This window comes from Leucoraja erinacea, chromosome 14, assembly GCF_028641065.1.
Source record: "Leucoraja erinacea ecotype New England chromosome 14, Leri_hhj_1, whole genome shotgun sequence".
NCBI lineage: Eukaryota > Metazoa > Chordata > Chondrichthyes > Rajiformes > Rajidae > Leucoraja > Leucoraja erinaceus.
In genome coordinates, this window is record NC_073390.1 from 22,934,642 (window position 1) to 22,958,429 (window position 23,788).

Consider the following 23,788-nt stretch of genomic DNA (forward strand, 5'->3'; position numbering starts at 1 on the left):
ATGACAGCGGGGACCTTTTGCGTGTCGAGTAACAGTATCTCAAATAATCTGCTTAAACTGCCCCATCCATTAGATCTGGTAATCTTATCTTTAATGTACGTTCTGTTTTCATTCGGACTTCAAGAGGGTGATTGGCCTCGACATTAACTGCTTATAAATCTGCCTCAGTTAAACCTTTAAGAATTCCAGAGCAATTTAAATCCAGGTTATACCTTTAATCATGAAGATGAAATGGGAATCTATGCAGGGAAAAAAACACTGTTACATTCCCTAACACTGACCTTGTTGAAAACATTTAAAAATAGATAACAGTAGTTCTCACTCTGTTGAATCTTTTGGCTTGGAAAGTATGTCCATTTACACAATACAGTTTTCTCCAGCGCCGAGCCCCTCGCCTGTATATAGATTCTGAAAACAATGATACAAAATTAAAACAAACTTTTCAGCTCTAGAGCAAATTAAGCTTTTAGGAAAATGAAATCATTATTTTAAATTGTCAACAAATGCTAGGATGAGACTAGACTTTTCTGCTTTCGGCGTCATTGAAAGTATTTTTTCCCCTCAAACATACTCCAGAACATGTGGGAAACTTGATAGTACCTCAACTTTTCAGCAGAGAAAAATAATATGGCATAGAACAGATAAACTCTGCAGGACATTGTAACAAGTAGAGCTTCAAAATGGCTCCTTACACAGTAGTTTAAACAACAGCCATATGGTCAGAATAAATACACAAAATGCTGGAGTAACTCAGCGGGTCAGGCAGCATCTGTCAAGAATGTGGATAGGTGACATTTTGGGTCAGGGCCCTTCAGACCTTTCTCTCTGGACCTTTTCATTTCTGTACCCTCTCGGGACTTTATTTCTAACTGCTGACGAGACATCAAATACTTTGAAGAATATGGTCAGCATAGTTTTGCAAATCATTTAAGATGTTGTGTTACAATAAATAAGATTCATGCCAGATGGATTGAATAATTTTGGCAATTATTCAAAGGCTTCATGGCCACAAAATAAAAATTTAATCAACTGAGCTTGGATCCCCTGCACTAAATTCTAGTCTATCCCACATACCAAGGAACATTAAGAATAGGTTACAGCAGGTTCTCAGTGTATAATTTAATTTATAATGTAACATAACATTGTAAATACATTGAGAAACCCACCATTCATCTATATTCTACATGAATTCATTATCTCAAATTGGAAAATTGTAAGCGTAATTTAAACATTTGAACTGTTAAAATTAAATGTCAGTACTGATGTGTGAAAAAGTCCTTTCACTTGTATTGTTGGTGAGGTGTGTGTATTATAAAACACCTAAAACTAACATTCTCCAAATAACGACCAATCACTAATTTATTTTGTTAATATTCACAAATTGAAAGATTGCAAATTTATTATTAATTCTGCCAAATTGGAGTACAAGGCTATGAGCTTAGATGTGAGCTTCATACTGTCAATCTGACTGCTCTCCGATAGGATGATTAGCTTCTTTGCAGTAATTTAATTCACTAATGTGTCCACAAAAAAAAAAAACTACAGATACCAGAAATTAACAGAAAATGTTGGAAATATTCAGGTCAGCTATATCGGTGGGAAGAGTAATCCAGCCAACTGAAATGTAAGCTGCGTTTCTCTTCCCACAGATGCAGCCTGACCTGGTGAGTATGTCCAGCATTTTCTCTTTTTAGTTCAGCAATGAAATTAAAAATTGATTCAACAAGGAAAATGAAACACTTACTATCTTCCCCAGGACAAGGCATGCCTGGCCGTTCTGGGATACAGGGGAACACTGCGGAAGGGAAAATAAGGTTAGGATTAAGTAGACAATACAATCTAGTATACCCTCTACACTCAGTGGTCAATGGGACAAATGCATTATGTAATAGATGACATCTTTGTCATCTCTTCAGCCAGGAGCTAAACCTTCTACGCCTTCAACTCATTAACAAAGTTCACTTGATCTTTCTTTCTGATCTTGGAGAAACCTGCAATTAAATTTTGACACTATTCTTAAGTGCAAAATAGGAGCAGCAGAAAACATGAACACACAACAAAATAATGCAATCAATTACAAAGATAGATACAAAGTGCTGGGGTAATTCAGCGGGTCAGCAGCTTCTTTCTCGAAAAAGAATGATTGACGTGTCGGGTCTGAAACCTTTTTCATATTAAACGTACGGATGGGAGGAGGGAAGAGAGAAAATCGAGGTAGAAAAAGGCCAGAACTCCCCACCCCCTCCTTTCAGTCTGAATAAGGGTTCCGACCAGAAACATCACCATCACCTTTCTCCAGAGATGCTGCCTGACCCGCTGAGTTACTCCAGCACTTTGTACCTATCTTAGGCATAAACTAGCATATGTAGTTCCTTTTTCAACTAGCAATCAATTCCATCCTCCTTTCGTATTTCCCTGTACCTGCAACATTCACTTACTCCCTTCCGATTCTTTCCCCATTTACCCCCCTGCACGCAGAAGACGAATGAATGGAAACCTATCTGGTCCTAGGGATTGCAAAACCTGCCCTCCACAAGCTGTTTCTATATAAAGCCTAATTATAAGCTCAAAATTATCTCCAGTAACAAAGACAACAGCAAGCATCTGCTTACCCATGTCTAAATAATCACAATGGATGGCACTCATTGTGGAATTGTCATTGGATCATACGGTACGGAAAGACACCCTTTGGCCCAACATCCCATGCTGCCCCATCTATGCTAGCCCCACCTGCCCATGTTTGGCCCATATACCTCTAAACCAATCTATTTCATATATGTCCAAATATCTTAATTACTTGTTACACTTTTTATTCAAATTACTTGCACAGCAGGAATGGAGAATTTTTTGCCTCTGAAAATTAATATTCATTCATCTGAATATTTGATTTCAGTGCTTGTGACTGATATTTTGGACACAATGGAAAAGTAAAATAATCAAGCCTATCCTGAACAGCCAGCAAGGTGGGGTTGTTGTTTTACTAAATAATATTACGTCCTAGAAAATAGAACATAGAAAAGTACAGCACAGGATCCGACCATCTACCCCACCTCTACAAGATAGGTCAAGCTCAAACCATAAAAATATGGCAGTAAAATGTCAGTCAATAAAAGTGGAGAGGAAACTCGCCCATTAATAACAGAACACCTTAAACAAACAGCGTCATAAAGTAAATACTGCATTGTCATTTGGAGAGCATTACACCTGGAAAGAAGCTTTCCTTCTTCAATCTACTTGAATGGGAGGCAGAGTAATAAAATCAAATTAATTGGTTATTACATTTTCTTCCACTTTATTCAATGCTGTAATCCTGGATTTTAAAAAGAGAATAAATTCAGGATTTTTTTGGTTACCGTGGCACCTGACCAGATTATATGTGCGAACAGCTTGAATCATATTTAGTGTACAGGGAGTTAGCAATTAAGAGAAACAGAATATGTGTGTCTTAGATAATCAGTGGATTGTGTTTTGCTTGACAAGTATTGCTCCTTCCTGAATAAAACCATAAATACAACTGCACATCCAGTTTCTCCAATGAAAATAAATTTCAGGGCTCATGCAAGGTTGATCCTTCCCAACAAATGTGACCAAAATTCAAAATCTTACAATGACAGGCTGACTTTGTACTGTTAATCACAAAAATAAAATCATACAAGTTACTTCCCAAAAGATTCAAGATTGTAAAAGATTTTAAGCTCACCATGAATGATCAGTTCAGAGTCTTTATTCAGCTCGTAGAGGCGAAAGGCTTCCTCCAGTTCTAGCTGGGATGAGACAGTGCAAGGATCGCCTGTTCAATAAACAATAGCAACAGTGCAATTTAAGCATTTGAAATATTTTAACACTGTAGCACAGGATACTCAAGATTAACATTTCTGACGAAGACCTGATCAGCAGCTTAGGCAGCATCTGTGGAGAACATGGATACGCGATGCTTCGGTCAGGACCTTTTTTGCAGAGCTGATCGTGTACCTGGATGGCGCAGGGTGGTTATGGCCAGGTTTAGGTGAACAACTTGAAAGTGGTTTCCAGTATTCCAAGTAGATTAGATTAGATTCCTTTATTGTCATTCAGACCTTTCGGTCTGAACGAAATTATGTTGCCTGCAGTCATACACAGAACCAATAAAAACAAAACATACAATAAACACAAATTAAACATCCACCACAGTGAGTTCACCAAGCACACCCTCACTGTGATGGAGGCAAAGTCTTAGTCTCCGTCTCTTCCCTCCTTGTTCTCCCTCTGCGCTGAGGCGATCGATCCAGGCCGAAGATGCCGTCCTCCAGTCCAGCGGACCTCAGTGATGATGTCGCCACCGCCGAAAGCCGGAACGCCGTCTCCGAGACGGCCCGCCACAGCATCAGTTCCGGGCCGCCGCCCCCGCTCCAGGCCGCCGCCCCAGTTCCGGGTCCCGCAGTCTCCGCTCCGGGCCGCCGCCCCAACTCCGGGTCCCACAGTCTCCGCTCCACCGCCCCAACTCCGGGTCCCACAGGCCGCCGCCCCAGCTCCGGGTCCCGCGGTCTCCACTCCGAGCCGCTGCCCCAGCTCCCGCAGTCTCAGCTCCGGGCCGCTGCCCCAGCTCCAGGCCGCCGCCCCAGCTCCAGGTCCTGCAGTCTCAGCTCCGAGCCCCGCTGCATCAGCTCCAGGCCGCCGCCGAAAGCCAGAACACCGCACCAGCAAGTCGGGGCACCGCTGCCTTAGGCCCGAAGACGGCCAGCCTCTCGTTGGTAAGTCCTGGCTGGTTCTGCCTCCGGAGCCTCGGGGTCAGTCGCAGGTTGGAGGCCACCACTAGGCCTCAGCGCAGACGGAGGCAGAGAAGGGAGATACGACACGAAAAAGTCGCATTCCCCCGAAGGAAGAGATAGAGAACATTTCACCCCCCCCCCCCCAACAAACTAAAACTTAACCAAAACAAGACAAAAAAAAAACAACAGAAAAAAGTAAAAACAGACGGACTGCAGGCGAGCCGCAGCTGTTAACAGCGCCGCCACTTCCAAGTACCCCCAGTGTTTTTGTCGATACCAGTTTTACAATTGATTTTTGCTGTAGACAGTTTATACAAGTTCATCAATGAACTTCATCTTCTATGAACCAATGTTGTATAACGTTAGGACCTCCACCAATGTAAAGCACTTTCGCCAACGAGAGTTGTTTTTTAAATGTGTTATATAAATAAAAGTGACTTGACTTGACTTGACCAGATTATAATAATGTTAGAAATGCAGTAAATTTGCCACAGGTTACGGAGTGATTTAATGAACAATTTAGATTTTTGTATTTAATAGTTTTAACCAGGAGGTCCACATCTTCAATCATGAATAGAACAAACATCATGTATACATGTTCTGCAGGGATGATGCCTGACCCACTGAGTTACTCCAGCATGTGTCCTTCCGTGGATAGAATGAGTCGTTGTTGAAAATAACTGACATTTTAATTGTTAGTGGTTATTTAAAAGCAAATGCTACAAAAACTTCAAAAAGGACAGATGAGTGCTTAAATGCTAAAATCAGAGGTGCTGTTGGAAAAGGTTTGCTTCATGGAAACAATCTGTTCTTTTATATTTATTGAGAGCACACATTACCCTATTAACAATCAAGTGGGAAGTTATATCGGGCAACCCGAGGCATTGAAAACTTTCAGTAAATAGTAAACCTTAAGAATTGTAAACTATCATTTTTGCTTTAATTTAAAAAACTTTTAAATAATAATCCAATCATTATTTCCTTTATTACTATCTATACTTATTATCAGCACCGATCATATTGAATGGCGGTGCAGGCTCGAAGGGCTGAATGGCCTACCCCTGCACCTATTTTCTGTTTCTATACCCGATTTAGCACTGACTTCATCATTCAAAACTGTAGCACGTTGTTCAAAACTTGCACTATGCATTCCACCGACCTCCAATTTGAATCATGAAGGAGGCAACTGGTTCCCTGTTCTCCTACATTCAAGGAGATCATTTGAGGAGGCTACACTATTTTTATGTTGTATGACAGCAATTTGCAAAGCAAAACATTGTAGACATGCACAAAAAGAGAAAATCGATTTAATTGTAGGGGACCTTTGTTAATGGGTTACAGAAGATTTTGGTCCCATGTATTCTGCTGTTAAATTGTTGTTCTGCTGTTAAGCAGCTGCCAATCATTCTGGCCGCTAATCTGATAACCAAATTAAATGTACGGAAATTAAACAGTCAAACCAATTTGTTTGCAGCAGTATACTCAATGATAAATTTGCAAACAACTGTTTTTTGTCCTACTGCTGAGGAGTAAAAGCAGTTATTTGTTTGAGAGACAAAGAACTGAAGATGCTGGTTTATAGAAAAAAAGGCAAAGTACTGGAGTAACTCAGCGAGCCAGGCAACATCTGTGGAGAACATGGCTAGGTGAGGTCGGGACCCTTCTTCAGACAGATTGTAGTGGTGAGAAAGAAAGCTGGGAGGCAGAACAATGCTGGACAAAGCATTCTTGCACCAGCACTAAATCGCATAAAAACATATTAATCCACTCCACAATTAGTCAAATTCTCTGCTCAGTGTTCAATTAATGACTGAATGGGACCAAGAGTTTGGGGTAGAACTGATTTGAAGCTGTCTGAGTGAAGCACTCACTTCAGTGACAAAGCAGATATAACCATCTTCCTGGTGTAGTGTTCTGTTCTTATAGCATGGAAACAGGCCTTTCAGCCCAACTTGTCCATGCCAACCATGATGCGCCATCTAATCCAAGAGTAATTTGAGATGAGCAATAAATGGTAGCCTTATCAAATGTTGGTCCTGTGAACATTGCTTCAGCAACATGTATTTACATTTCTCAAATAAATTCCAGAACCATCACGGCGAGAGAACTGCAGTCTTGCTCCCTCCAACATCAGCAGCATCTGAAATTCCACAATCTAAATAGGTTTCAGGCTTGGCCCAGAAGCAGCACCCAAATCACAAGCCTGCAAATTATCCTTCATTCCAAAGATTTGATGATATAACCCAGGTAAAAATAAAGCAAGAGACTTGCCTTTCAAATCAATCAATCAACCAATCAATCAATTTATTCATCACATACACAATAAAGTGCAGTAAAATGAATGTTCAAATTTCCACCCCCAAGATGGCCAAATTTCCAATGGTACTACAGTAAACCCGTTATAACGGATTTTGGTTATAACGGACTGATCTACTGCCACCGCCACCATCACACCTTACCTGCACTCTGGCTGCCTGCAATCATCGACTGCGCCGATCCTCACCTGTCCCCTGGCCATCAACTCGCCTGGATTCCAGGTCCAGTTCCAGACAGAGAGTATGAAGAAGAGTCTGGACTGAAAATGTCACTTATCCATGTTCTCTAGAAATGCTGCCTAAACAGCTGAGTTACTCCAGCACTTTGTGTTCTTTTGTTTATTAATCAGCAACTGTAGTTGTTTGTTTTACTATCTATGATAATCCCTTACTTGGTTATCGTGGACAATCAGCAATAACGAACACCACTTCCCTCCCTTTAGTCCATTATAACGAGGAATTACTGTATTTGAACATGAGCATAAGAATTGTCCAAATGCTCTGCCTAATGTTTCACTCAATCATTAAAACATAGCTATCACATTGTTGGTTATTAGTTTATCTTCAGCACTTTGGCTGTTGTGTTTCCATCCATCCAAGTAATTACTAATTAATTCATTTTGCAGCTTAACATTTCTTCATCCATCTACTCGATCATCTCTGCTACAATATTACACCTCACCTGCAACAAACTCCCTGCAGGCATGGAGTTAAACCACGTCAAATAGGAAGCTCTTCACTTTTCGTCATCCAACTCCAGAATCAAGATCATTCCAATCTAATTACCGAGTTACAATTTGCACATATTTACAGATGTGCATACTTAGAGGCCAATGATGAAGCCGAATTTTAGTTAAAAATATAAGAAGCTATTAAATTGGCTTCTGGGCTAGCTTACAGCTTATATTTAGTCTCAAATTAGGGTTGCCTTAGGTTGCGGTGTGTGTGAGATAATAAATCCTATAACATTGTCTCCCAAGTGAGGAAGTGACAGAGAGGAAGAGAGAAATAGCTAGTCACATCTTTGTAAACAAATGGCCTATGTTTATGAGGGACCAAGTGACAGAGGAAGCAGCGAAAAGAGCTAGGGTGATCTCTTTGGAGATAAAATAACCTAAAGCAAATGGCCAATGTTTTTAGTATATCTTGTACCATGTAAACAAAAGGCCTTTGATGTGATGCATTCTGTGGAAACCTTTTCCTGTACCTCTGACCATGACTAATGTCTGTGGAATGTGCTAAGGGGACAAAAAAACCCTATTTAAGGCAATGTAATTCTGTTGTTAAGGGAAGAGGACCGAGGACAGTTGAGTGTCTACATTGGTCACTTAGCTGGAATTCTCGCTCCCTTCCATCGGCCGATGTTAAGTAAAGTTTTGAACTGGTCTACCAAACAGTTTGTGTGGTGTCTGTTTATTAAGAAGCGAACCTGGTTTAGTAGTTAAGAAAAGTAGCTTTTTCACCAATCTCCCAAGTCATTGTTAAGGTTCACAAATTATGAGAGCACAAGATCAGCAAGACTAAGATCCTCCATAAAATTGCCCACAACATCATTTCACCCTACCAATCCCAACAATGAAGCTGGGTGTTGGAATACTGCCATATGTACAACATGAGGTACAAAGATAAAAGATCCAGAGTGCAGCATTACAGTTATGGAGAAAAGTCCAAATCAATGCCCCATGTCTCAGGGTTTAAGAGGGAACTGCAGATGCTGGAGAATCGAAGGTTACACAAAAGAGCTGGAGAAACTCAGCAGGTGCAGCAGCATCTATGGAGCAGGGCCTTGTCTTAGTGTAGGAAAACACAGAAGAAGAAATTTAGTCAGTGGCAGGGGGACAGTGGTGGGACCAAGGTTGCCAACCTGGATAATTCTGGGATATGGCAGTATTGGATCTCACTGCTTTCTTGATCATCGCATCAGTGTGAAAAGACCAGGTTAGCTTGCTGGTGATATGGATGCTGAGGAACTTGAAGCTGGTGATCTCTGCAGCAGCTCTGCTGATGAGAACAGAGCTGTTTTCACCCCCTCGCTTCCTCAAATCAACAATCAACTCTTCTGTCTTTTTGTCATAGGGGCTCGGTTGTTGTACTAATCACACAAGTTTCCCTGAACTCTTTCCTGTACTTCGTCTTGTTGTTGATTAAGCCGACAACAGTGGTATCGTCCAGGAATGTAGAGATAGAGTTGGCAATATTCTTGGCCATAAAGTCATAGGTGCGCAGGGAGTAGAGCAAGGGACTGAGCCCATAATCCTGAGGGGCACCAGTATTGACATGCAGGGTGAAGAAAATGTTATGCCCAACTCTAACCAACTGAGGTTTGCCAGTCAGGAAGACAAGAAGCCAGTTGCAGATTGAGGTCCCACAGCCGAAGGCCCAGAAATGTAGGGATATGCTTATTCAGTATTATGATACAAAGTTTGTTGGAAAGCAGTATTTGCTATCCCTTGTGTTTTCAGTATTATGATGTTGAAGGCTGAGCTATGGTCAGTGAATAACATTCTAACATAAGTGTATTAATAGTCAAAATGATCTAGAGCTGAATGTAATACAGAAAGGCAGCATCCTCCATCAACCTGTTTTTTGTGTGTCACCAAGTATTGATAGAATAAATGCAAGTTTTTTCTTCATCTTTCTGTTTTGCATGAAACATCAGATATGAGAATGACAAGAGAAAGATTCATTGGATTTTAAGAGAATGTGGTGGAAAATGCTTCTCACATTAACCAACCTACCCAAAATCCTGATAATGCTGAGAATGGTTTAAAAAATTATTTCAAAGCCTTTGAATTTCCTTTCATGCAAATTGCCTAGTAATTTCATGAATTCAATGGAATCCTTTTAAGCATTATAATATTTCACAGCAATTAGCAATGCATAACAATTTCCTGATCATTGTTATCCTTTATAGATTTCTTTGGGTTATAATACCACAACAAAGATTAAACCATTTCATGCTAAACTGCTGCACCACTTAAATGGAAACATTAGATTCCATAGCTGTGCTTGGAAAAGTACGTCATTAATGCTTCACACCCCCATCTCCCTTCATTCCAACCCTTCTTAAAATTTGCTCCTACTCTGAGAAATGAACTGAGATAATGAACATGCGTGGTGGAAAAACAAATAAAATGCTCGTGATTTTCATCTAACCATTGCAACAAGTTTGGTTTTAGTCACATTACTTTGAAAGCAGTTTTGCCCAAGTAAGGCACTCAATAAAGGTAGTAAATTTACACAAGGCATTTGTATTGAAAATAATTAAACATTATTCTGCAAAAAGTCACAATAATTCTTACTTTGACCTACCACGATCCTTCTGAAAGATCTCAGAAATATGTAACAGAAATTTAGCACAAAATTCATTACCTTCTTCATCGATCCACTTCATTGTAAAGAGCTGTTCATTATCAAAGCAGCACATGTCACGAACTTCAGTGCAAAGATTTTCATATGTGATGGCAGGTTCAAAGTGGGTGATCATGATATCCCTAAATAGAGATATGAATAAAAGACCATGAATAACCAATAATACATTGCTTCACACAAATTTCACATCACACATTTGATTACAGTGTTAATGCACCATAAGTTTTTATTTGCACTACTTCAGGTTACATGACAACCTTTGAACCATTCACCAGTTTCATATTAATTAGCGTATTTACTGTTGTACGTTTTACCATTCATCCCGTTTTCTCTGTGCTTTATGCAAATAAGAAATTTAATTGAGCAAATAACGAAGTGCTGGAGTAATTCAGCTGGAATTCAGTGGAGGGAATGGACAGACAATGTTTTGGGTCAGGACTGATTCATCAGTCTGATGAAGGGTCCTGACCTAAACTGTCATCTGACCATTCTCTCCACAGATGCTGCCAGACCCGCTGAGTTTCACCACTGTGCTTTGCTCAAGATTTCAGCATCATCCAACTCCTTGTATCTCAAGGAACAATTATTTCACATGGTGAAAGGGCATGGAACTACAACCTGCAAATTAAAATGACATTTCTACACTAGTAGTAAGAAAGCAAATATAAACTCCAACAGAAAGATATATGGAAATCAAAAGTGAACAGAAACAGTCAAATCTAGAGCAGAAAGACATCCGCACTCACCAGGTAAACCATTTAATCAAAAGATGCTGATCACCCATATTCAAGATATTTCAATGTATAGATGCGAACATCCAAATATCTTTTTTTTCCTTAATTAGTAATAAAAAAACATTTTCCCCCTTCATAAATCACTAGCTTACAATTCTTAAAATAACTGGAAAAGTACCAAAATTGAGACAAAAGGAACTGCAAATGCTGGTTTACAAGAAGAGGCAATGCGTTTGAGAAACTCAGCAGGTCAGACAGCATCTCTAGAGAACAAGGATAGATGACATTTCAGGCCAGGGCCTTCTTCAGAATGATTGTAGTTTGGGGATTATTTCATCATTTGTGTCATATCCCCCCCCCCCCCCCCCCCCCCCCCCCCCCCCCCCTTCACTACAACCAGTCTCTGAAGAAGGGACTTGACCAAAACGTCACCATCGATGTTCTCTTCAGAGACGTTGCCTGACCCACTAAGTTACTCCAGCGCTATTATATAAACATAATTTGGCTGTTTGGGTCATTGTAAAAACACAGGTTCATTGGACATAGTTTGATTATTTAACAAACAAATTGTACAAATAGTGCACATCCGATATTTCTTTATGGTCTGATGCATTGCGGCTCTTATAATAAACATTTAAACACACCATAAAAAAAGGCCACATTATTCATGCAATATTAACAAAATTCTTACAGAAATGACAGCTCTTACACCGCATATACTCACTTTCCACCACATGCTATAACAGGGGTTGGCAACCTATGGCCCACAGGCGGGAGCCGGCCCGTAATCCAAAGTCATCCGGCCCGCAGGCGTATTATTTTTTTTCACTTGGTTTTCGCGACCTGGGAACTGCAGCCAATCCCGAGGCACGCAGACGACCTGGGAACTGCAGCTAGTTCTGGGGCACGTAGGCGACCTGGGCGCTACAGCCAGTCCCGGGGCATGCAGGCGACCTGGGAATTGCAGCTAGTCCCGGGGACGCGAGCCGACCTGGGAACTACAGCCAGTCCCGGGGCATGCGAGGGATCTGGGAACTGCAGAAAACTAATTGAAAAACGTGTGAAAACTAATGCGGAAAACATCAAGTGTCACACTAATTAGCAGGTATTATTAGTATATATTATTAATTTATATTATTTGTATGTATTATTACTAATTGCTAATTTAGTTGGTATGTATTATTATTACTATATACCATCAGCCACGATATACCATCAGCCATTGAATGGCGGTGCTGGCTCGAAGGGCCGAATGGCCTACTCCTGCACCTATTGTCTATTACCTCCATTTATTAACCATGGCGATAGATGTGCCCACCATCCGCTCACAGGCATGGCTCCTGGCCCCTATGTAGAACAAGGTTGCCGTCATACAGCAGGGAAACAGACCCTACGGCCGAAATCGTTCATGCCGACCAAGCTCATATCCCTCTAAACCTCTCCTATTCATGTACCTGTCCAAGGCAGCAAATTGTTTAAATGGAGGTCTAAAAGTTTCATTTAGATTGCTAGTGATTGGATTGCATTTGTGACAGACTATAGCCAGGGGTAGAATTCTAAAATGGTCCCCAATAAATACAAGAATGAAATTCAGGTGAATCCTTTCAATCCAAAAATAGTTAGAATGTAGAATTCATTACCACATGCAGTGTGCTGTGCGAGCCAAGTTATTGAGTATTTTTTTTTAAAAGGGAGGTGGATGGATTCTTGATTAGTAAAGGTGCAAAAAAATCACAGGAAGGCAGGAGAATGGGGTAAAGAGGGAAAATTACATAAGCCATGAGCAAATAGCAGAGCAGACTTGATGGGCTGAATGATGTAATTCTGCTCCTATGTCTTATGATTAATAGTGGCTTAGATGGACAAAAGCTGGATAGGGGCATGAAGGAATAATAAAGACGCTGACAGGATCAGAAGTGAGATGGATGCACGTAGAGACAACACATCTGTGGAGCAGTTGGACCAAATTGGAGAGAAGGAATGGGTGACGTTTCGGGTCGAGACCCTTCTTCAGGATTCCTTCTCTCCAGAGATGCTGCCTATGCCACTGAGTTACTCCAGCATTTTATGTCTACCTTCAATTTAAACCAGCATCTGCAGTTCTTTCCCACCCAGTTGGACTAAATTAACGGCTTCTGTGATACAAGTTCTTGGTAATTAGACATCATGCGATTAAATCGTGGAGCAATTTGAAATTGGAATAGTATTTTAACATCATTGATCAACAAAAAAGTAAAGGAAACCAAGACATGATTACAGATCAAATTAATAGACACACACAACAAGGGAATGCAGGCAAAGTTTTAATAATCAGCAGACTGATTACATGCAGATGTGAAGGGTTGGAAAAGTGGCGGAAGAAAGTTGGGGAAAGCACCAGGTATGCATCACATGCTAACCTGGCTGGGCATCTTTTACCCCCCCCCCCCCCCCCACCCCCATGAACCTTAACATTACAAACCAACATTACTTTAAAAGTTTATAGCTGCTCTTGATGCAACCTATTCATGTCAAGATAGAAAATTGTTCTTGTCTGTATATGATCCTCAGGGATTGGAACACTTCTGAGGCAGAAAAGATAGGGCGGCACAGTGGCGCAGCAGTAGAGTTGCGCCAGAGACCTAGGTTCAACTAGGGGTGCTGTCCATACGGAGTTCTCCCTGTGACCCTGTGGAATTTCTGAATGCTCTGGTTTTCTCCCACACTCCAAATACATACAGGATTGTACGTTAATTGGCTTCGGTGAAATTGAAAATTGTCCCTGGTGTGTAGGATAGTGCTGGTGTACGGGATGATCGCTGTTCGGCTCCAGAGCCTGTTTCTGTGCCGTACCTCTAAAATCTTAAATAAAAACATGGACTGTAATCTAAAATACAGGTGCACAATCTTTTATCCGGAGTTCCGGAAACTGAAAAACTCCGAAAACCGGCCATTTTTTCAAGGATGGCGTCTGCACACCAAAGCTCGCGTTTGGCGCCAAACTTGACCTGAAACGACCCACGGTCAACCCAGGTCTGTACTACTGTAGCGGCTGCCTCCTCCCCGGAGACCGGGGAGACACTTAAACATCTGTAAATCATTGCCTAAATGTTAGTCAGTTAGTTTGGAGGGCTTTTATGTGAAGGGGGGGTGAAGGGGTAAACTTTAATTCTTAGTCCCCTACCTGGTTGGAGAGGCGGGGAGCAGTCAATGCCTTACCAGGTCGCCGTGCAGTAAGCTCCGCAGCGCTGTGGCCGCCAACTCCTAGCTGGGGCTGCGGGCGTCCGGCCGCGGGCGGCGCCGGTTGTAGCTCCGACCCCGGCAACTCTACCCCTGGCTGCGAGGCGCTCCAAATCCACCGCCGCCCGCGGCCGGACGCCCGCAGCCCCAGCTCCGCGAATGTTGGGAGTCGGCGGCGTCGCAGCGCTGGGATACCAGCGGGGAGCGGGCAATGCCTTACCGGGTCGCCGTGCGGTAAGCTCCAGAACGCTGTGGCCGCCGACTCCCAACATTCGCAGAGCTGGGGCTGCGGGCATCCGACTCCCAACATTCGCGGAGCTGGGGCTGCGGGTGTCCGGCCACGGGCGACGCTGGATTTGGAGCGCCTCGCAGCCAGGGGTAGAGTTGCTGGGGTCGGAGCTCCAACCGGCGCCGCCCGTGGCCGGACGGAGCCCCCAGCTCCGCGATGTTGGGAGTCGACGACCAGGTAGGGGACTAAGAATCAAAGTTTCCCCCTTTACCCCCCCCCCCCCACCACATAAAATCCCTCCAAACTAACTGACTAACATTTATGCAATGATTTACAATGATTCCCCGGTCTCCGGGGAGGAGGCAGCCGCTCCAGACTTTTCAAGCCGCCCACGCTACCTTCCTAATATACGCTAAAAATTTTCCATTCGGAAATCCGAAAATGTCCGAAATCCGACAAGTGTCTGGTCCCAAGGCTTTCGGATAAAAGGTTGTGCACCTGTAGTGGGTATTTCATTCATAGAACTCCACTCCCCAACTCAATGTTCTCTTCATACCCTCCCACCTCTGCTCATGACTCACAGTGTAGGGATCTCACCAGAATCATGTATGATTCACTGTTTTCTCCCTCGCGAATTGTGAGGCAAAATAAATATTTGTTTCCAACATACAAGAGATCACACACAAAAACGCTGGGTGTCTTTGTCACACTTATTTTGTAACATTGCAGACACAGGTCACTTGAATTTCCACGTAATTATAATTGATAGCAAATGAGATACTTAAACATATTGATGATGTCCTGGCCTGGATGTCTACCCTTGATCTACAACTTTAGGCTGTGCACGCAAGAAGAAGATTTAAACTTTTAGCTTTGTCACATTGAGTATACCCACTAATGGGAAGTTTTCTTCAAATACCTTCTTTGGCAGATATTCTGCTGATGTATGAAGCCAGAGCTTCTACTGCAAAAGTTAAATGTTGCAAGTGTTAATTATCTGTTATAACTATCTGTTAATCTTAGCTAGTAGGAAATCAGCTCTGAGGCCTCGAGCACTGCATAAATGTATTGGAAATGAAGCTATCAAAGCCAGAAATAAATTTCGGCAGGCAATCAATTTAAACTCAAGGCTGACAGCGATAAATTAACGGAGACACAAGAAACAGCAGATGCTGGTGAAAAATAATGATACAAAGTGCTGGAGAAATTCAGCAGGTCAGGCATTATCACGAGAGAATACGGATAGGTGACGTTTTGGGTGAGCACCAATATAATATAGACCCACCACCAATTTTCCAGAACCCTTGGCTCCAGAGCCTTTCTGGATTATTCGTTTTGACCAGACCAGAAGTCATGGCCTCCGAGAAGAGTTGAACTGTACTGGAACGGTCCGCCCAGGGACTGGTACACCAGCCCGCAAAGTCGGCAATGGAAACGGAATTCTGGAGTTCCAGGGCCCCAGGGGGGCAAATACGACCCGCCATTCAGCCACGGAATTCCTGATGAGGTAGAGATTCCGGGAGGGGGGTTCTGATTTTGGCCTGATTATACGAGGTGCCGGACTTGAGAGGTTGTAGCTGGTAACTTTTTATTCTGTAGGTTTAAAATTGCTTTCTGTAATTCTCAAATTCAGATGGTCAAAAAGGATGGAGGGATATTTGATCAGAGTCTATCTATAGGTACTGAAGTCCATACCACCTTAAGACTGTCAAGTTAAAAGTATCCTGTGACAAGCCTACAGTAACCACAATCCTCATAGTTCATAAAATATAATTTCGATAATATTTAAGCGTTAAAAATCTGGACATATGAGGATTCAAAAATCCACAATAGAATAAACAATCTTAGCCACCAAATAAATAAGCCAGTTGCCTTTTTCAGTGTTTTAGGCAAATCCCATGTTGCATCAAACCAGAACATCAGAACCAGCTCACCTCCACTTGTTTTTGCGGCATACAGATTGTGTTTTTAACTCACATTCAGATTAGCAATGTGTTTTTTTACATCTTTCTCCTTCGGTGAACATCTAGTACCCAGAAAAAAAAGGTGCAAGCAGTGACATCTAAACTGTGCATGTACAAACTTGCACTAGCAACTATGTTTCTGCGGTATCATCTAATCAACACTATAAAAATTACAAATTCCACTGCATGACCAGGCAAGTGTTACAGTACTCTGAACCGAAACAGACTTGCATTTATGGCACAGCACTATATATTTCAGAAATTTTGTGCAGTCGTTCCCACACAATTACTTTTGAAGTGTAAACGCTATTATAAAGTGGGGAATGCAGCAATAATTTTGATGTCACACTAGATTCTGTTTTAACATTCCGATTCTTTGAAGTAAAGCCAAAAGCTAGATTCTGTAGATGCTCAAAATAAATAATAATAATAATAATAATAATAGAAAGCACTCTAAGGATGTCAGGCAGGGTCTGTGGAGAAAGAGTTAAGGGTCTGTCCCACTTAGGCGATTTTTTCAGCACCTACAGGCGACTAGGCTATCACCACATGGTCGCAGGGTGACGCCTGTATGGTTGCGAGTTGTCTCCTCAAGTCGCCTAAAGAGTCGGAACTTTTTTCTTGTCACCGCTGGACTTTGAAATGTTCAAAACCTTTTGCCGACAGCGGGCTTGACGTAACTTGTCTTCTCATGTCGTAGGTTCTCGCCAGGATGACGCAGGTTGTCGCCAGGTGATGACTTTGGTGACTTCCATTGGCGACTACCTACGTCAACCTACGTCTACCAGCGACACCAACGACTGAATTGTCTTCAGTTGGCTCCGGCAGAGTCTTAGCTTGTCGTAGCTTATCGCGGGTGTACATAGGTTGACTTTGGTTGTCGCCTGTGTAGTCGTAGGTTGTCGCCTGTGTGGTCGTAGGTGGACATTCGAATGGGTTGCCAGTAGTTTGATGTCGACTAGGTGGTAGGTTGTCATAGGCATTGTCGTAAGGGGGGGGGTCTAGTCGCTGCTTTTTCGGCGACCTGCTACGACTGTGATAGTCGCCGGCAGTCACCGAAAAAAATCGCTTAAGTGGGACATGCCCTTTAAAGGTTCAGGTCAATTACCTCTCAAAGGGAATACTTGCGATAGGCTGTTGAAACCTGGACTGCATTATTCCACTGAGTTACAAGGAATAATTATAGCTTTAGACTTAATGTGCAGTACTGCACCATTATCCCCATTTGCTTTGCGTGTTTTGTTCGAGCACTTTAATTATAACCTTTTTGAGAAAACAAGGTATTTGTAAACCTTTTGTGCAAAGGGATATTGAGGTTTAAGATTAATAACCTTGCCTACAAAAGAATATGAAGCATTAGTCACCAGAAATCCAAGAACTGAAGGTCAAATCTGAAGAAGGGTCCCGGTCCCAAACCGAAACGTCACCTATCCATTTTGTCCAGAGTTGCTGCCTGACCTGCTGAGTTACTCTAGCATTTTGTGTCCATTACCCAACCTCTCAGAGTTAACAGCCAGCACTGATTCACCACAATACAGGCCCGAGTGGCTCAAGGCCTTCACTTTTAGAGAGGCCTCCAGTTTAGAGAGGTGGCGCGACTCACGTTGCAGCGGCCCCTACAGCCTGTGTCTTTTTTTTTATTTTTTGTCTAGTTAAATGTAGTTGTTCATGTTTTTTAACACTGTTTTTAACTGTGTATATGTGGAGGGCTGGGGGGAGGGGGGGGGGGGGAGAAACATTTAAAAATCTCTTCCCTGCATGAGAGACCCGACCTTTTTCCTGTCGGGTCTCCCGTGTCGTTGGGCCCGAGCACCGTGGAGCGGCCTCCAACCAGAACGACCTGGGGGCTCCAGTCGCAGAGTCTGCGGACTCACCATCGCGGGCCGGCTTCAGAGCGTGGGGAGCGGTGGTGGCTCGCTGCTTGGAGGCTCCAGTTGCAGGCCGGTGGACTGGGACATCGGGAGCTCGCGGGTCCTGTTGGAGACCGCTTTTCGGAGCTCCCGCAACGCAACTTGTCCAGCCCGTGTCGCTGGGTTGGAACGACCCGGAGCAGGGCCTTACATTGCCCGGCGCGGCTTTAATGGCCATGGGACATTCCAACGCCCGCCGGGGGCTCCAACTTTGTGACTTTTGGGCCTGGAGCGGGGCCGCACGTCGCCCCGCGCGGCCTTAAATGGCCGTGGGACTTACCATCGCCCGCCTGGGGCTTCAACATCGGGAGAGAAATGGTGCAGGGGAGAGAAAAGACTTTGCCTTCCATCACAGTGAGGAGGAGATTCACTGTGATGGATGTTTGTGTAAATTGAATTGTTTGTATGTCTTGTAGGAATTGTCTTTGTTTGTATGGCTGTGGAAACTGAGTTTCGTTAGAGCCTCACTGAGATTCAAATGACATGTAATAAATATTGTATTGTTATATATTATACTGTACTTTGAAAGATTGTGAACAGCACAGCAGCCAAACATAGATCAATTGGAGCGTAAAAGCAGGGTCCCGGGAGTCTGCCAATACATGGAAGAGCTGCTTCCAGTACTGGCCGTGATGGACGGATGCAGTTCTGGGGTGTGGATCGCACCTCTGGGTAGTCACACCATTCGGCTCCATTAGTTCAATACCAAATAATCAAATTTCATTACAAACAATGGTATATCCTTTGAAAGTTATCCATGGTTAAAGATCTAACAGGCATTAATCTTTTGAACTACACCCCAGTTGCTTGGTCTGATAAACGTTCACTAATCCCTCAAAGACCCTTAATTAACGAGGTGTGAACTAGAAGAAATGGTGAGAAAGATCACATGGGGAAAAAACGTTCCCCTGAAGAAAGATGTACAAATAGTAAAAGAGCGAGACAAAGCCTTGAAACAAAAACTAAAGGGCCTGTCCCTTTTAAGCTATTTTTAGGCGACTACATGCGACTTGGCTGTCGCCACATGGTCGCCGGGATGTCGCCTGTATGGCCGTGAAGTCTCCTCAGTTGCCCAAAGAGTCGTAACGTCTTTCTGGTCGCTGCTGGATTTTCAACATGTTCAAAATTTTTCGTCGACAGTGGGTTGGCGCCAATGACGTAGCTTGACTTCTCCTGGCGTAGGTGCTGTTGTAGGTTGTCGCCAGGTGACGTAGATTGTCGCCGGTGCTGACTTTGGTGAATTCCATTGGTGACTACCTATGTCAACTGGCGACAGGTAGCGGCGACCGAGTTGTCTTCAGTTGTCGCCGACAGGGTCAAGGCTTGTCATAGCTTATTGCGGGTGGACTTCGGTTGTCGCCTATGTGGTCGCAGGTTGTCACCTGTGTGGTCGTAGGTGTGATCATAGGTGGACCTCCTAATGGGTCGCCAGTTGCCGGTAGCTTGCCGTCGACTAGGTGGTGGGTTGTTGTAGCTTGTCGTAGACGTTGTCGTAGGGAGGGTCCAATTGCTGTTGCCTAAAAAAAATCGCCTAAGTAGGACAGGACCTTTAAGAATATTTACAAACACCATGGTATTCGAGTAGCAGCAATGATAGTGTGATGCTAAGTTGGATATTACGTATATTACACATCTTTAAACAAGGAGCACAAAACAAAGAGCAGCCCATTGCTGATACGAAGATCAGTTGCTTGAATTCAATAATCACTCCAGCTCTTTCTTCTCACGAACCAAACAATGCTAATTCTTCAATTTTGTTGCACCTAGACATTTCTTACATTAAGGAATTGAGGGCAAAAGGAAAAAGAAGGGTGAATAATGCCCTAGATTATAGTCATGTTGAATGTGAAGTAGGTTTCAGGTGCTAGGTGCCCCCACACATGCTAATTCTAAAGTCAGGGACAAACAACATATTTTCATATTGAATGCAGAGCAGGCTTGAGCAGCTAAGAGGCTTAATTGTGTTGGGTTTTTTTGCTTTTGCATGCAAGTGAGGAAGCAGAGGAGAGATATAGATGTTAGGCTAGATACAGATGGTACAAATTTCAGTGTAAAGTTTATAAACTGATACCTTCATAAAATGGATGTGGAAATTATAGAAAAAGACATGGTAAAACAGCCAACATCAGTTCCTATCAGTAAAGGAATTATCCATGGGATGCAAGCCATTTTAACTTTCCAGACATACAGAACTAAAAGGAATAGGCTGTGCTCCACACATGGACAAATTCTAAAACACTTTGTGGAGCCCAGCTCCCAAAAATTGGATGATATTAGCACGCCATTTTACAGAGCTTCTGTGGAACATAAATGAAATCTTGTAGTTTATAACAGGCTGCTTATTCACAAGAGTTAGCATAATACTGCTTGGCTGGACAAATAAATTATATTGTGATAAAGCATAAAACCATGTGCTAGCGTTATGGTCATATTGTTCCCCCAATTTCAAAGCAGACCATATTGATTGCAATCATTCCAAGTTCTCCCAAGTCTAGAATTGTGCACATATGTAGTTGTTGTTCTATATTTTGATATAGCAATTGACTTTGATTTGCATTATACTGCTTATAAGGAAATCATGCTTTACAAAGCTGATATTTGACAACATGGGCCAATTTTCATTCAAACTATAAATTTATGAATGAATGACTGTAACACTACCTATGGCAGTAAAAAATCTGCCATTCGTTGAAAGTTTACTCTGACACAAAGCACTTGACCTATAATGCCCAAATGTCATTTAAGTCTTTAAAATAACATTTCCAATAAACAAGATAAATCTAAAACCTAAATTACAATATAAGATTTCAAAACATTAATGATTAAAAAGCCTTCTATCCCTCCAGTGTTTGCGGGTATCACCATCAAGGCTGACAGTTATTGCTCATTCTATATTAAATTGGCCCAACAAGCAGTTGACAATTGCATTGCCCTTGGTCTGAGGTTATGTAGAACAGAGCTACTAAGGGCAACTGATTTTTTTCTGCAAGACCAGTGACTAAGAAATTGGAAAGTTATTCAGTCTCCAAAATGTATCACACTGGTCAGATAGATCTCAATACTCAACTGAATCTCAATTATTTTAATTATCTTGATTAAATCATCTTTAATAGTTTAAGCACTCGGGAATACAAGACAGGTTTATACAATCTGTCCTCTGAAGACAACCCTTTCATTCCAGAAAAACAAGGGTATTAAAATCACATGGATACATCCAATGATTAATTGCAGATTATCCATGAACTGGTGGATTCCTTGTTATTCCTTATCACCCATGACTGTGCAGCCAAATACAAATACAACTAAACTTACAAAGTCACAGATGACACCGCCATCATGGGTCGGATATCAAATAATTATGAGATGGAGTACAGGAAAGAGATTGAGAACCTCATAACCTGGTGCCTGGACAACAACCTTTACCTCAATGTCAGCAAGACAAAGGAGATTGTGATCGACTTCAGAAAGTGACGGGGCACACATAACTCAGTATAAATTAAAAGATGGTTGAGATGGTTGAACGCTTCAAGTTCCTAGGATAAAATCACCAGCAACTTGTCAAGGACCAGCCATACAGAATGATCAAGAAAAAAGTGAACTGGCATGGGGGGGGAGGGTCTGCAGAGAACAACAAGTGTCCTGGCATTGGGGGGGGGGGGGGGGGGGGGGCTGAGAACAAAGAGGGACCATTGTGCTCTACTTTGAACACTTGTAAATTTGTTGCCGCAACTCTTTGCAAACTTTGTGTATGGCATGCAAAACAATGAATTTCACTGTGAATGTCAAGTGATAATAAAGTATTAATTAAGAAAGCACAACATTCCTCCTCTTCCTTGGAAGGCTTAGGATGTTCAGCATGTCCCTAACAACTCTCGCCATCTTCCACAGATGCTCTATAGAAATCATTTTATTGGGATGCATCATAGCATAACAGCTCCATCCAAAACCGCAAGAAATTGCAGAGAATGGTGGTCACAGCCCAGACCATAACACAAACCAATCTCCCTTACATTTATTTAATTTGCACATCATGTTGCCTCGGCAAGGCCGCCAGCATAATCAAGGACGAGTATCACCTTGGACACTCCCTCTTCCATCAAACAACTGGTTCAGAAGTGTAAAAATGCACATCTCCAAATTCAGGGACAGTTTCTTCGCAGCTGTTATCAGGTAACTGAACCATTCTATCGCCAATCAGAGTGCAGTCCTGACCTCCCATACACATCATTGGAGATCCTCGGACTATCTTTACTCGGACCTTACCTTGCACTAAACATTATTCCCTTTATCCTGTGTCTGTACACTGTGGACGCCTTAATTGTAATCATGTATAGTCTTACCGCTGACTAGATAGCATTCAACAAAAAAGCTTTTCACTGTACCTCAGTACACGTGACAATAAACTCAACCCAAATGTCCTTATTTTTGACACTATTCTTTCAACTTCTGAAAGTGTATCTTGTCTGGACTCTGTAACCAAACTTAACACAGCATTCCATTAAAAATGACCCAATCAGGATATTTACAGTAACCGAGATTCAGTGCAGGAGAAAATCAATAAACTTTATTCTGGCAAGTGATTGCATACAATGAGTCATAACCTCAAAAGTACAATCAGGATGAAATCAGGAAACACACATTTCAATCCAAATTCGTAGCAATGTTACAAAATTTTGAGATTTAAAAAATCAAGTCTGCAATTTATCCCATCAGATAAAGCATAACAATGTTTAATTTGACACCTAATTCACTTTCATATCTCAAGTAATAAAAAAGTTATGGCCATTTTCATACTCGGAAATTAGCATCTTGTTCCCTATTGATTTTCTATGAACATAACAAAAAAGCTGTGATCATGGACAGTCAAAAGCCCATAACCTTCTTAAAAATTAAGAGAACTGAATGAAATTTTCAGTTATCATAGATTGAAGCATTCTGAAACAAATATAAAATAATCTTACTTGGATGACCTGAAATTAAAGCATATAATTAGTTAGTTACCCAATTGTAGCTAATTTCAAACTTCAATTACTAGATCTAAACATCTATCCATTTCTTAATAAATGATTAACATTTTTTAATAGCCTGTGTCCAAATAATATTCACAAATACTTCACAATAAAACATGATTTTTAAATCTCATTTACATTAATTTATAGGCCAAATGGAAGGAATTTAGTGTTCAATTGCTGTAAATTAAAGTCTATTTTAAATCGGCTTTCTAGTGGGTTCCTGTGAACGCGCTGGTTTAGAACGTTCACATTGCAGTGGATTTGTGCCCTCAAATGCCCAGAAAA

General features: G+C 42.0%; 1 protein-coding gene across 1 annotated transcript in view; it reads right to left on the reverse strand.

The window, feature by feature from the left end:
• Window positions 1-23,788, reverse strand: part of prkci (protein kinase C, iota) — a 70,686-nt gene that overhangs the window by 41,808 nt on the left and 5,090 nt on the right. Inside the window, exons 2-5 of the mRNA XM_055645780.1 lie at window positions 10,436-10,557; window positions 3,701-3,790; window positions 1,745-1,795; window positions 323-408 (exon numbers count right to left, since the gene is read on the reverse strand). Of these exons, the coding sequence (XP_055501755.1) occupies window positions 323-408; window positions 1,745-1,795; window positions 3,701-3,790; window positions 10,436-10,557 (349 nt within the window). The remainder of the gene's footprint in view (window positions 1-322; window positions 409-1,744; window positions 1,796-3,700; window positions 3,791-10,435; window positions 10,558-23,788) is intronic.